Source organism: Poecilia reticulata, chromosome 12 (assembly GCF_904066995.2).
Source record: "Poecilia reticulata chromosome 12, P_reticulata-male-v2, whole genome shotgun sequence".
Classification (NCBI taxonomy): Eukaryota; Metazoa; Chordata; class Actinopteri; order Cyprinodontiformes; family Poeciliidae; genus Poecilia; species Poecilia reticulata.
In genome coordinates this window covers 2,994,894-3,008,319 of record NC_088841.1, presented here as the reverse complement: position 1 = coordinate 3,008,319, position 13,426 = coordinate 2,994,894, and the positions used below count along the sequence as shown (strand labels likewise).

At 40.3% G+C, this 13,426-nt stretch overlaps 1 protein-coding gene across 3 annotated transcripts in view; it reads right to left on the bottom strand.

Moving 5' to 3' along the window:
• Positions 1 to 742: 742 nt before the first annotated feature.
• myo18b (myosin XVIIIB) overlaps positions 743 to 13,426 on the bottom strand; it is a 61,099-nt gene continuing 48,415 nt past the window's right edge. For all 3 annotated transcript variants that reach the window (XM_081613641.1, XM_081613639.1, XM_081613640.1), the window contains 3 exons: positions 5,264 to 5,401; positions 3,419 to 4,365; positions 743 to 953 (listed from right to left, as the gene is read on the bottom strand). In XM_081613641.1, coding sequence (XP_081469767.1) covers positions 3,429 to 4,365; positions 5,264 to 5,401 — 1,075 coding nt within the window. In that variant the 3' untranslated portion in view covers positions 743 to 953; positions 3,419 to 3,428. The remainder of the gene's footprint in view (positions 954 to 3,418; positions 4,366 to 5,263; positions 5,402 to 13,426) is intronic.

Genomic DNA, 13,426 nt, shown 5'->3' with positions numbered 1-13,426 from the left:
ACCATTCATTTACCTTGATGCTGATTGGCAGTAAGACAAGAATGGCCATCAGGAACACTGTAGTTATCTTCTGTTGTAGTGCCAAGATGGTTTCCTGAGTATTTGAAGTATTAAAATAGGCATTTGTAAGTGTTTTTAGACGGGGCCCTAAAGCTGCAGTATAACTTTTGTTCTCTTTGTTTTTTTTGCCACACCACTCAGTCAGAAACAACCAATCAGAGCCAGGAGGAGGGTCTTATTGTTGTCAATCACTCTCAAACTCACTATTGCTCTTTGCTACGCTAGTTGGTTCACCACAACTGTTGAGGCTAGTTAGCATAGCCACCGATGACGGCAGATAAATGGTTTTCCTGTAATGGTAAGTTATTTTTCCACCGTTAGCACATTGAGCAGCGTACATAGAGTGATTAGCAGCTCTAAGACCCTCCTCCTGGCTCTGACTGGTTGTTTTTGACCGGAAGCGGTGCCTGTTTGAGGACCACGATAGTAACATTGGGAGAAACAATATTTTTTCACAAATTATCTCTTATACTAAACTGTCACAACATGGTAACAGGTTGAACAGATATGGAAAAAACATCTTTGTAAAAGTTCCACACATTAAGTGTGAAGCACATTTTGCATATGTGTAAGAAAATGTTTCTGAATGAAAAAGGATTTAAAAAAAAAAAAGAAAAAGAACAGTAATATGCAAATAAACTCAAATGAATGACTCAAAGTAAGAAATGCACATAGACACAACTCCAAAATCATTCATTCATTTTTAATCATGTACAAACAGAACGTATTTGAAAATACAGAGAGTGTGCTTTTGTTTTATTTTTTCTCGGTGGCTTTAATATCCGGATGAGGAGTCTAAAGCGTCAGCGTTGACTTCCAAAGCAATTCATTCAGCATCCTGTGGTCTGCAAGTCTCTTTGAAGCTCACAGCTGGGAGCCAACACACGAGGAGGCTGATGGGATATTAAAAAAAAAAAAAAAAAGCATAAAAGAACATGATGGTCAGAACAGAGGCTGATGTGAAAGCAAGGTGTGATATGATACAAGCCCAGGCCCGGATCTGTCTACCACCTGAGAACCTCTCCTCATATTCAGCCGGGACTGGAAACAAAAAGGCCTCTTTAATTCAGCCTGAGTCATGCTACACCGACCCTCAGCAGGAGCAGCTCATTTGGTAGAAAATGAAGTTATTTTGTTCTGTGTTATGTGATTAATGGCCGTGGCTGATGGTTGCTGCGCAGCGCTGCCAAAATAATCATGGCTGCATTTCCCTGATAACGATCACATTTTTCTCCTTAGAGCTGTGTTCTAAACACATTTGTATAATTCTTCAAGCAAAATAATAAAATAATAATAATAATAATAAAAATGCATGGATATGCTGGATTAAAAAAAAAATCTGCAAAAAAAATGTGTTTTTGGTTATATTTTTAAGTTGAATTTTTAGCCTTGAAATAAAAGCCAATCAGAGTACTTCATATGAAACGACTTAACTGTACAGTGGGTTCTCACTAGCTGAGTTTCCATTACAAAAGTGTGCAACATTTCTCAATATTGTGTCAATAAAACATAACTTCCCAATTATGTTTCCATTAAATAAGAAACAAAATTAAAATCACACACGGATATATTTGTTTGCACCATGCGTCATTAAAAGTCCTACTACTGATAATTTGATGCCAATGTGTTAACAGATTAAATATTTCTTCATTTGTAAAACCAAAAACAAAGTATAACTTTACCAGATGCACTTATTGCTCATTTTAGGTTTTTATTGTTTTGTTATTTTTCATGTTGGAGTCCTGATAAACTTTATTTTCCTAATATTATAATCTTATTCTGGTAATACTAAAACTTTATACTCATATTACTTTCACTTTATTGTATTATGACTGTATTCTTGTTATATGACTTTTTTTTCTTGTCATTAAAAACATAAATTTAGTGTAGAGTTGACCTACACTACACAATAAGTGCATTGGTGAAAAAAATCCTAATTTTCCACATATAAAATCTTCATAAATCAAAAAATGTGATTAATCAAAAAAAACAATTTTTAAATTTCTTTTGGTCTCGTGATGTTCAACTCCTAATATAAGCTAAATTATGGGTTTCAATTAGTTGTGAGAATTTGATATAGTCGCTGAAATCTGTGAGTATGGAATTCAGAGGAACTTCAATATTTTACAGAAATAGAAGCAAATCTTTAGCACACAGTAATATGCTGTGGGATCAGCAACAGCCAAAGCTGGTGGCTCATTTGTTGATCAGGGACCTGCCTGTTTTAAGTCATGAAGAAATAAAATGCTGCGCTGGTGTGACTTCAGCTGTGATCCCTCCACTGGATTTCTCAATCAGCTTAAGATGCTTTTGGGAAATATGGCCCAGATATTGAAGTCATTTGATGCATGAATAACCTGATGTGTGAATGAAAATGTTCCCTCAGACGCCACTCCAGGGTTTCCCCCGGAAACCTGTGAAGCCCGGAGGCAGGGCGGTCCACCAGTGGCCAGCCGTGTTTCCGAGTTAAATGTTAAAAGTTATAAAAAATTCCCAAGGTTCACTGGAGTCGTAATTTAGAAATATTAGCGTGCGAGGCCAACGGGCAGATGCAGGGACGGTGAAACTGGTACGCACCAGTCCAAAAACAACTGAAACCGAGCTTCATCCATCTGTTCTGTCTGCAACTCTAGAATTGTGCAAAATGAAGTTATAAACATACATTTGCATGATGAAAACACAGCAATTAAAAAAAAAAAAAAACTCATGTTGAGGTGCTTTTTTTCTGGCCGCATCAAGAAACTTTTTTCACATCACACAAGTGACGTGATCCACAGCTGGATGTTACTACTGGTGGACAGGCAGGAGGTGATGCTGCATCTGACTCCACTAGAGCTCACAGAATCACAGTTCATAAAAAGTTGTGTATCATTCTAGTGTGTAGAACCCATAACTTTTATGTAAAATCAAAAAGTACAATTTCTCCAAAACTATTTCCAAGTAGCCTATTGCTCCAAAACCTGAATAAGACGCTGACGTCTCCTCTGATTATCTGACAGAAGATGAGCTTAGCACCACAGATGTATTATGAATAAATCTCATGTAACTGTTTACATCCATTGCTGCCATAATCTTTAATAACTTATCATGGGAACAAGTTTATTCACATGTGATTCGATGTGATTTGAATTTCATTTTTATTTAATGGAAACACCACAATTGCAAAGTTGTGTTTCTTAAACATCAGCAGAATATAAACAAAATTGTAGCAGAAATGCAGTTAATGTTCCTGGTGCATAAAAATAAACAACTTAAAACGAACAAACAATGCTCAGCCTGATGGGGGAGGAAGTACAGCCTGGTGGCCCGCCAAGCTTATGAGGGAAACCCGGCGCTCCATTTCCTGTCTACAGCTCACCTGGCCTGCATCAGTCGACCTCCTTCCTCAGGTACTTCTTCATGACTGAAGCCACGTCTCCCCCCTCACTCCCCTCCGCCTCCAGTCTCTGTCCCTGCGGTTGCTCCAGCCTCCGCCGCTGCCCGCTGCCCTGGGAGCTTCCCCCGGACCCGCCTGAACTGGACGACTCCGTCTCAGAGCTCCTCCTGCTGCGCGTGGACGGGGGCAGCTCTCCGAAGTGGACGCTCAGCGCCCTCCTGGTTCCTCTGATGGAGCTGGCCAGGCTGCTGGTGGACTGGGCCCTGCGGATAGCGGGCAGGATGTCTGAGGCAGCGTCATCGCAGCCGCCGGTCAGACGCCGGTTCTGGAAGACCATGGGTTTTGACCCAAGGAAACCCTCGCCTCCGTCCGCAGCAGCTGTGATGCTCTCCAGCATGCACCGCCGCAGCGGCTGCGGGAAGCGCTGGAAGGGAGTGGCCGCCGAGCGCAGGGGCTCATCGTGGTCCTCCTCGGGGATGGACAGGGACGGAGGAGGATGGCGGGCGGCAAGAGAAGACAGAGAGGAGAGGCGAGGTAGGGATGGGAGCGAGGAGGCCGAGCTGCTCGAGTTGAAGCGAGGGAGCTTCTCTGAGTCGGCGACAGAGCGAGAGCTGGTGGCACGCGGCAGCAGAGGAGACGGCGGTTTCAGGATGCCAGGGCCAGGCCGGAGCTCCTGGACGTCTGCCGGACCAAGGGAAAGACCCGAGGCCCTCCGTCGGAGAGTGGAGGCTCCGGTGGTTTGGTAGATGGGAAGGGAGACGGCGCTGCCAGCCCCGTTCGTCACCTCTGTGCTCGCCCTGCGTTTCCGGAGTCCGTCCAGCAGCTCGGACAGCGCCGAGGAGGACGGAGCCCGGCTGAGATGTCTGGCACCGCCAGTGGCACCAACACCGCCGGCCTCAGAGCCCTCATCGTCAGGGTCCAAACAAGAACTGCAGTGAATAACAGAAAGCTGTCTATTACAGTACCTGATAATAGACAGGTACTGATAATAGTACCTGTCTAGTATTATAGACAGTTTTGAGTCCAGTTTTCCTTTTTTCAGTCTTCCTAAAGGTTTGACCTGCCTACTTTAGCCAATCCCAGTTTTTTTGTTTTTTTTTTTTCATTTGAATTTAGATTGCCTCAAGTCACTGATTGCAGCATTCACTTCTCCTGGACCAGCACACATCAGCAGTGGACAATCACTTGTGTTGTGTTGTGACTTTACATCAATGCTGTATACATCAAAAGAAAATTGACTTTGTAATTTAACAACTTCAAATTAGGCTCCTGTGTCTTTAAGAAACTCCTGCTCTGTCTGAAACTCCGCCTTCAGGAAGTCATCACAACATGGCCCCTCTATTTTAACAACGTTTTTACCAGAGTTGCTTCTATACTGGTCCACCGTTCCACCAGGTGTTTGCTAATTGCTGATGGCTAGTCTGAAGGAGCTGAGTGGGAGGAGTCCTAGGGGTCGGCTGCTTTGTGAGGCAGAAGCTCTGAAGCTTGGTGAAGGCAGAGCTAGGTCCAATCAGGTGTTTTACACAGTTCAGTGGTTGCCATGGAGATTAAAGGATTTCTCAAACATTCATGAAAGAATCAAAGCAACACTCAAGGTGTTTTTGACAAGGGAACGACATTACATAACATGATGTAAAACAAAAAAAAAATATCAATTTCACATAATTCCTTTTAAAAGACATTTATAAAAATAATTTTCATTATTCTAACAGATTGTAAAACTGTAAGACAAAAAAAAGAGACTGTGTAAATTTAGTAGGTTGAATTATTTTGTTATGTGTTTCTTTAATTGTACATCTTGGATGTATGGATGTTGTGAACCCTCACCGGAAGCTGTAGCTGCTCATGGTGTCAGTGACAGACTGACGGCCATCTTGGCTGCTGTAGGGAGAGCCGCCTCTACGGGAGCGAATGCCCTCTCCAACGTCCTTTGAGCCAACAGAGCCGACACTGGACACAGAGTCACTGCAGGGGGGAAAAGACACCTTAACACACGGGCTGACCGTTTGCTTCTGCAGCCAGCAGCGAGGCTCATGCAAGCACCTTATGAACATGGTAGCTCAATAACTGCTGATTTCACCACAAGCCAGGGTGGATTTACAGCTGCAGCTGCACTACATTTATCAATTTACTTGAGAACATAAATTAAAACAATCTCATCCTGGATCATCTTCTGGTTGCACATAGCTATTAAAGTATTTGCCCACCTTACAGATTCTTTCTGCCACACTTTTGTTTCAAGATCACTAAACAAAGATAACAGTACAAATCACAACTCGTATTTTTCAGACGCTACGGTGCCTACAGCAGCTTGGCCTTATGGGAAAACGTAATATGCCCCTGAACCGAAGAATTATTTAGAATCAGAATCAGAATTCTTTTTAATGTCATTGTGCACGAATAAAGCACATCAAAATGTAAAAAACAGTAACTCTCAAAGAAACACCTAACAGGGTGTTACGAATGAATGAATGAATAAATAAATAAACAGAGACTACGTCACATTGGGGGTTTTAGGTCCAGTCTTCTTTGCAGATTTATTTTTAAGAGCTTCAGACATGTTGGACAGTCCTTGAGCCTGAACAGTTAGTTCAAGGTCATGTCACCAATAGGATTAGGATGGGATAGAAGTCCAGGCTTTGACTGGATCAAGACTTTCAATATGTTGTTTTTCTTTTCATTTTTTTTTGAGGCAAGGTTAGAAGGATTTTCATGGATGTTTGCTCAGTCGATTACATATTGTGGAGTCATGAACTCTGACCTTTACTGAGGCAGCTGAGGATTCAGTGGTGCTTCAGATGCTCTTGGTTTTTTGTGACCTGCTGGATGTGTTGCTGATTCACCCTGGAAGTAATCTGGGTCCTTCGTAGGAGGATAATAACTCACTGACACTATGGTATGCAAGAGTCTCAAAGATTTAGAAATTACTCTGATATTCTTGAATTTCTTTAGTTGAAGGTGTGAAATCTCACCTCACAGGCTTTATCAAGTCGTTTCCTGATTCTATCGTTCTGACATTCGAAAGCCTTTCTCTTTCAAAAACAATAAAATCATCATTTGAAAACTGTCATTTCCATTTACTAGTGTTATCTGTGTCTGATATTTGCATGTCTGATGGTCTGAAACACTGAAGTCCAACATAAGCAGAAGAAGTCGGTAAGGAGGCAAATGCTTCACAGCAACATTGTTTCATGTTGATCCTGAAATCTCCACCAGGAGCGTAACATCATTTAAATATGACATCTAATTTACGGCTGTCATAAACATTTTTACAGCAGCGACACTACAGCAGCACATGCAGTCAGTTTAGTTGACTTTGCTTGAAGGATAATTCTTTGTACTTGGATTAAATTTACAAAGTTCTATATTTGCGTCGGTAATACACTTGTTCTCACCAATGTCATATTGCAGGAACAGATCACACACACAATGAGCTAAAGAGATTTGTTATTTGTAACTTAAAAATGGAGAATGAAATCTTTTTGCCATCGATTCCTCTATACATTTCCATATTTAGACTTCGCCCAAAAAAAAACGTTTAATTACTGTACATGTTTTCTTGCGCCTTTTTTATTTTAAATGACATCTTATTATGCACATGGCTTGTAAAGTTTGCTCCACTAAGTCTGTAAGCTGCCAGTAAAAACCAAAGAAGAAGAAGTTTGCTCTAAAGTATGTAGGTTTTTCCTATCAATCAAAGAAGCTCTGTCTGGAGGCTGCAGCAGATCTCCATCTGTGACCTGGTCAGCATTCTGGTACCCGGACTGTATGAACATTTCTAATGATTAAAGTACTACATTTATGAAGTAGGACGACAACTTTTTGTCTTTTGACTAAAAGTATTCTAACCAAGGGCGTAGGAAACCGTCTCATTGGGGGGACACATATCGGAAACCTGACAGATCAGTAAATAGCTTGAGCAGAAATGTCAAACAATTATGCCATCAACACATCAGTAATGCGTTACTCTAATCTGACCCTTGCTTCAGTAACAAGTATTCTAACATATTACTATTAACAATCCAATAATCAGATTAAAGTTATGCATAATGACCGTCATTCAAGGATGAACATTCACTTTAGCATTTGCCTCACAACTAGCAAGATAAATACTCTGGTAGCACAGACAAGCTAACAGATTGTGATATGCATTATTGGTCAAAAGACATTTGACTATTGGTCAAAATGCAGATATAAATTGACTGGTAATTGAATTGGTTCTACCTCTTTCTAAAACCAAAGTAGAAAACAGCTCATAAAATAGGACTCAGCAGTTTTAAACTCAATACAGCAGTTTGACCAATAATAAAAATAGAAAATAAAATCTAAAAAACAAAACAAGTTTTGTTCTTGAACATCTCTCTACATCAGTGCAACAGTTTGATCTACAAAATAAATAAAAATTATACTTTTCACGTCTAACAGACCCTTAGCCCCTCACTGTTAACTCAGTCTCACTTTCCAGCTCTGCATTCAGTAACTTACCAAACATGATCCATAAAAAACACTGAAGCAAAAATCCTAAATGTTTTTATTCTCCTGTCATTTTCAGCCGTAAACATTTAACTAAAATATCTACTATTATGTGTTTCTGTCTCTGCCTCCCTCTGACTCTCTGCAGCCTGATGTTCCTGCATGGATTCATGGATTTACAACAAACACTACAGTAATGTACAGTGTCAGAATGTGAACTAAATATAAAAAGTATATTTTTATCATACAGAATGAGAATTTAAACAACTTAATTTTCAGATGTATACATTATTATACATCTCAACTTTATTTACCGTGTAGCAAAAATTTTCACTAATGTATTTTTAACCCTCTCCTCAAGCACTTTTCTTATTGCCTCCTAACCATTACCCTTATAGTGTGGAAATAATGAAAAAAATATTGAAACGTTGAAAGAAATCAACCTGACATCAGTCTCTACCTGTTCTCCATTCTGGTTTTATTGAAATTAATATAATTTTTATATATTCACACTCTGAAACTCCACCTGGCTCTCCTACGTCTTCCCTGACCTGCTCCTCTCATAATAAAATCGTTTAGTTTATTTAATAATTAAAAACAATTAATACATATTTCAATAAACTAAATGAAGATCTCACCACAGCTTCTTCACTTTTCTTCAACATCATTCTAGCACTGCTGTTCTCCTAAATATCTAAATAATCTAATCTAATCTAATCTAATCTAATATAATATAATATAATATAATACTAGAAAATTCCTGCAGAAATTTTAAGGGGCATGCCAAAGTGTGCATGCCCCTTTGGCATGCACAAAGGGGCATGCCAAAGGGCATGCCCATCATAAGCCGATGGGCATAGACCCATCGGCTTATGATGGGTTGACTTAGACCCAGCGTTATGATGCTAAAATTAATGCTAAAGAAAGCTGCAATGTAGTCAATAACCTGTGGAGAGGCAGAAGCATGTTGAGTAAGCTGTACTTGTACCATTCATTATGTTAAAATTAATGCATAAGCTAAAATTAGCCAATATACTAATGTTAGCCTAAATTCTGGCAGTAGTATGTGGAGCAACACGACCATGTTGTTTTAATTTTACTTGCTCCATTCAGTATACTAAACATGTCTAATTAATAAGAAAATTAGCTTAAAGCTAACTTTAGGTAAAAGGCTAGTGCTAGTCAAGGGCAGTGAAATGCTAAGGTTTGTGCTAATGTTAATGAACTGCCTTGCGCAGCAAGGCAGTTCACTATCCTGAGAAAAGAAAACATAAAAAAGGCTAATATTATTGCACCGCCTATGGCGGTGCACGAACCTGAGAGGAATATGCAGACTTTTATTTTGAAACTTTTTAAGTAAGCTTCATTTTAACTACCACGCCAATTCAATGTGTAACATTAGTTTGTTTAAACCAGTCACATAAACCTAAAAGAGCAATTACCTGATGTGAAAAATGTCAAGGCTTTTATTTTGAAATTTTCAGTAAGCTTCATTTTAAATAGCCGCACTAATCCAATGTGTAACTGTGGTTTGGTTAATCCAGCTATATAATTTAAAAGACAGCAAGTAGCTCTAAATGCCAGCTCATCCCTAATGTGTGCTATTTGTGAGTTCCGCCATGTTGTAGTTCTGACCTTCAGTCATTGTAGTTCTAAAGAGCAGCTCAACTATCGTGTTAGTGAGACACAAAGGGAGAAACAGAATTCTAACTGTTTGAAGCAGTTAGTTTTTCTGAACAAAGCAGTCCGAACATCTCCTTCCTGTTCAGGATTTGTAAGAGCGATCCGAAAACCGTTTGAAGCATATAGTCAAGGGTGATGAAATGCTAATGTTTGTGCTAATGTTAGTGAACTGCCTTGCTGTGCAGGGTAGCTCACTATCCTGAAAAAAAAAAAAAAAAAACATAAAAAAGGCTAATATTATTGCACCGCCTATGGCGGTGCACTGATGTAAGAGGAATAGGAAAGTTTTTGATTTGAAAGTTTTAGTAAGCTTTATTTTAATGGCCACACTAATTAAATTTGTAACTGTAGTTTGTTTAAACCAGTCACATAAAGCTTAAAAGAGCAATTACCTCAGTGTTTCTCAACCTTTTTCGGGCCAGCGCCCCCCTAGCCCTAATCCAGGTCCCCTCACCGCCCCCCACCAAAGAATTTGTAGGTTACTTTGCACTGACAATTATTTTATCATTAATGTTACTATCATTATTGTAGATGTTTTGAATCGGCGCACCGATTATGTTTTCTCGTACACTTCAGCGCGCCTTAACGCTCCTTCACCTCGCTCACATAACAGGGTAAATGTAGCGAGTTTTACCCTAAACGTATCGGCGTCTGGAGGAGGGGGGTTGGGGGGGAGGCGAGCGTATGTTTCTACGCTCCTTCGTGGGGGGTGCCGATTTATGTTTTCGCATCCACCTGAATAATGTGTAGTTGCGCCCCTACCCATGGCACTTCAACAATATTATGTTACCTTTTATCTGGAAATAGTGTCTGTTTATTCTTGCCATACAGTCCTCTGTATTAATTATTGCTCTAAAGGTCTTGCCATATACCAGTTTATTCCTCTGTATTTACTTTAGTTTCTTAGTTTATTCTTGCATTTTGTTCTTCATTCATTTCCATTTAGTTTCATTTGATTAATATTATCCTCTCTTGGTTTATTGCTATGTCCACTTTAGTTTCTTTCCTGTTGCTAAATTTATTTTATCATTTATTGACCACCAGTAATTTTCACTCATCACCTGCTGCGCCTCCTAATCATCATGTGTTTCACATCATGTGTTGATTTTTCACTGTTCAGCGTCAGATTCTCTGTTTTTATGCCATAATTCACATCTAGTTCTTCGCTCCGTTTTGCCCGCTTCTCATGTTGCATAATTTTGCGCAATGTGTGCGGCGTTTTTTTTTTTTAACTCCATAAGGTGCAGGGCGGTCGGGAAACATATCGATGGGGGAAAGGCAGACTGACATAAACCTCAACGGAAACAATTTCGGTATTCTGATTATTGAAATTTAAAAGTGCTGGTACCGTTGTTCCATCAAACCCGTTTCATGTCGGACCACTTACAGCACCGGTGTTAACGTTATAAAATGAACGCTCTCTATCGTGGTATCACCCATGGAGGGATTTCTTTATTTAAATGTGTTCATTTTTCAGAGGGATACAAAGTGAGGACATCGTGATTTTAGTAATTACATGTTTATAAGAGAGATTTTCTGTTGTCCTTCCATGGAAGAGGGCAGCTTTCAAACGGAAATAAAACACTTTTTAAAATAAATTGCTGCTTTGACATGATCACAGAACTGCCAAAACATTTGTAGCCTACATAAATGCCAGACAAAGTGAATCACAGCAGCGTCATCAGCCGGTGTAACGCTGAACTGATGGGGAGCTGCGCCATGAAGCTAAAAACACTGAATAGAAGAAGAGCTGCCATCGATACAGTTGCAGCCAAGCATGATTTAATGTTACACAATACAGTTTTACCAAGTTGCTCAAAGTCTAAACTGGCATTGTTGTGGATTTAAGGTGTAAAGTTTACCTTCGACCAAACGCCCCCCAAAGGCATCCCAGCACCCGCCTTTTGTAAAAATGTCCTCCAGCGCCCCCTGCCGTCCTCTGAACGCCCCCTGGGGGCGGTACCGCCCACGTTGAGAACCGCTAAATTACCTGATGTGAAAAATGTCAAGGCTTTTATTTTGAAATTTTCAATAAGCTTCATTTTAAATGGCCACACTAATCCAATGTGTAACAGTGGTTTGGTTAATCCAGCTATATAATGCCCAAAACAGCAAGTAGCTCTAAATGCCAGCTCAGCCCTCCTGTATAATAACTGAGTGTTCCACCATTTTGTAGTTCTGACCTTCTGGTCTGCCCTCTGTATTAAAGTGTTCCGCCATGTTTAGAACTACAGAGACTCTGTAGTCCAAACCAGAAGCCTTTCTATGTATTCTGTTGCCATAGCGATCAAGCCTCTGCCAACTGTCGTGTGTGTGTGTGTGTGTGTGTGTGTGTGTGTGTGTGTGTGTGTGTGTGTGTGTGTGTGTGTGAGAGACTTTATGTAACTTTATGAGACACCCAGTCAGTTTTAATGAAAAAAGCAGTCCGAACGACCCCTCCCCAAATCCGTAAGGCCGATCCATCCGGTTGAAGCGTATGAGAGGGCGTATGAGAGGGCTATTTGTCGTCTCCGATAGTCCCGTGATTCATATCTGTAGGTCATTCACAGTAATTGCAGTGATGAGAGAAATATGGTGTGCGCTGAGCTCAAACATTTTTCAAAAATCTATGTAAAACACTGGGGAGGAGTCACTTTGCTCTGAAGCACTTGGACAGAAAACCGTAAGCCCTAGAGAAATTTCGAAAACATTTTACCGGAGCAAGCATTCGGTGCGATTTCCTGACCAACTTTCATACCAATAGTACAAGTTTTGCGGCCATGAGAGCGATTTCAAAATTATTTGGGGGTAAAAATTCCACTCTAAAAAAGCGGCAGTTACACTCTGAGTTTCGGCAGTTGGAAATTTCGCTCGTTTTTCGCTTTTTACGTTGCCGTCGTAAGTCTGATCCCCAATAAAAATAATAGCTCCAATGCCGGTGTTACGTCAATCCGCGTATCCCCATCAGATACGGTTCCCCCTGCGTCTTCTTGCCCCCCCGCCCACGCGGCACAATACGCGCGTGCTCGTGATGAGCACCGAGAAAGCATGCGCGTAGGGAACTATGGACACCGTGAAAGCTCAAACAATATGTTTCGGCAAAGTTGTCACTTTCTTCACGTTTTTGCGGGAAACTAATAATAATAACAATAACAACAATAATAATAATAATAGTAATAATAATAATAATAAATAATAGTGATGATTAATACATATAAGACACATATATATATAATTATTATAAATGTATATATATATGTTTAGTTATATATATATATATATTTATGAAATAAAAACAGGGCAATGTATTTTAATGCTCGATATTACCCATCAGATACCGTTCCCCCTATGTGAAAATCACCCATCAGATACCGTTCCCCTTGTTTTACAGTGGGGGAACGGTATCTGATGGCCATATTTGACCCATCACATGCCGTTCCCCTTGTTTTAAAGTGGGGGAACGGTATCTGATGGCCATATTTGACCCATCAGATACCGTTCCCTTTGTTTTACAGTGGGGGAACGGTATCTGATGGCCATATTTCACCCATCAGATACCGTTCCCCTTGTTTTACAGTGGGGGAACGGTATCTGATGGCCATATTTCACCCATCAGATACCGTTCCCTTTGTTTTACAGTGGGGGAACGGTATCTGATGGCCATATTTCACCCATCAGATACCGTTTCCCCCATGTTAAAATCACCCATCAGATACCGTTCCCCTTGTTTTACAGTGGGGGAACGATATCTGATGGGTGAAATATGGCCATCAGATACCGTTCCCCCACTGTAAAGCAAGGGGAACGGTATCTGATGGGTAATATTGAGCATTAAAATGCATTGCCCTGTTTATA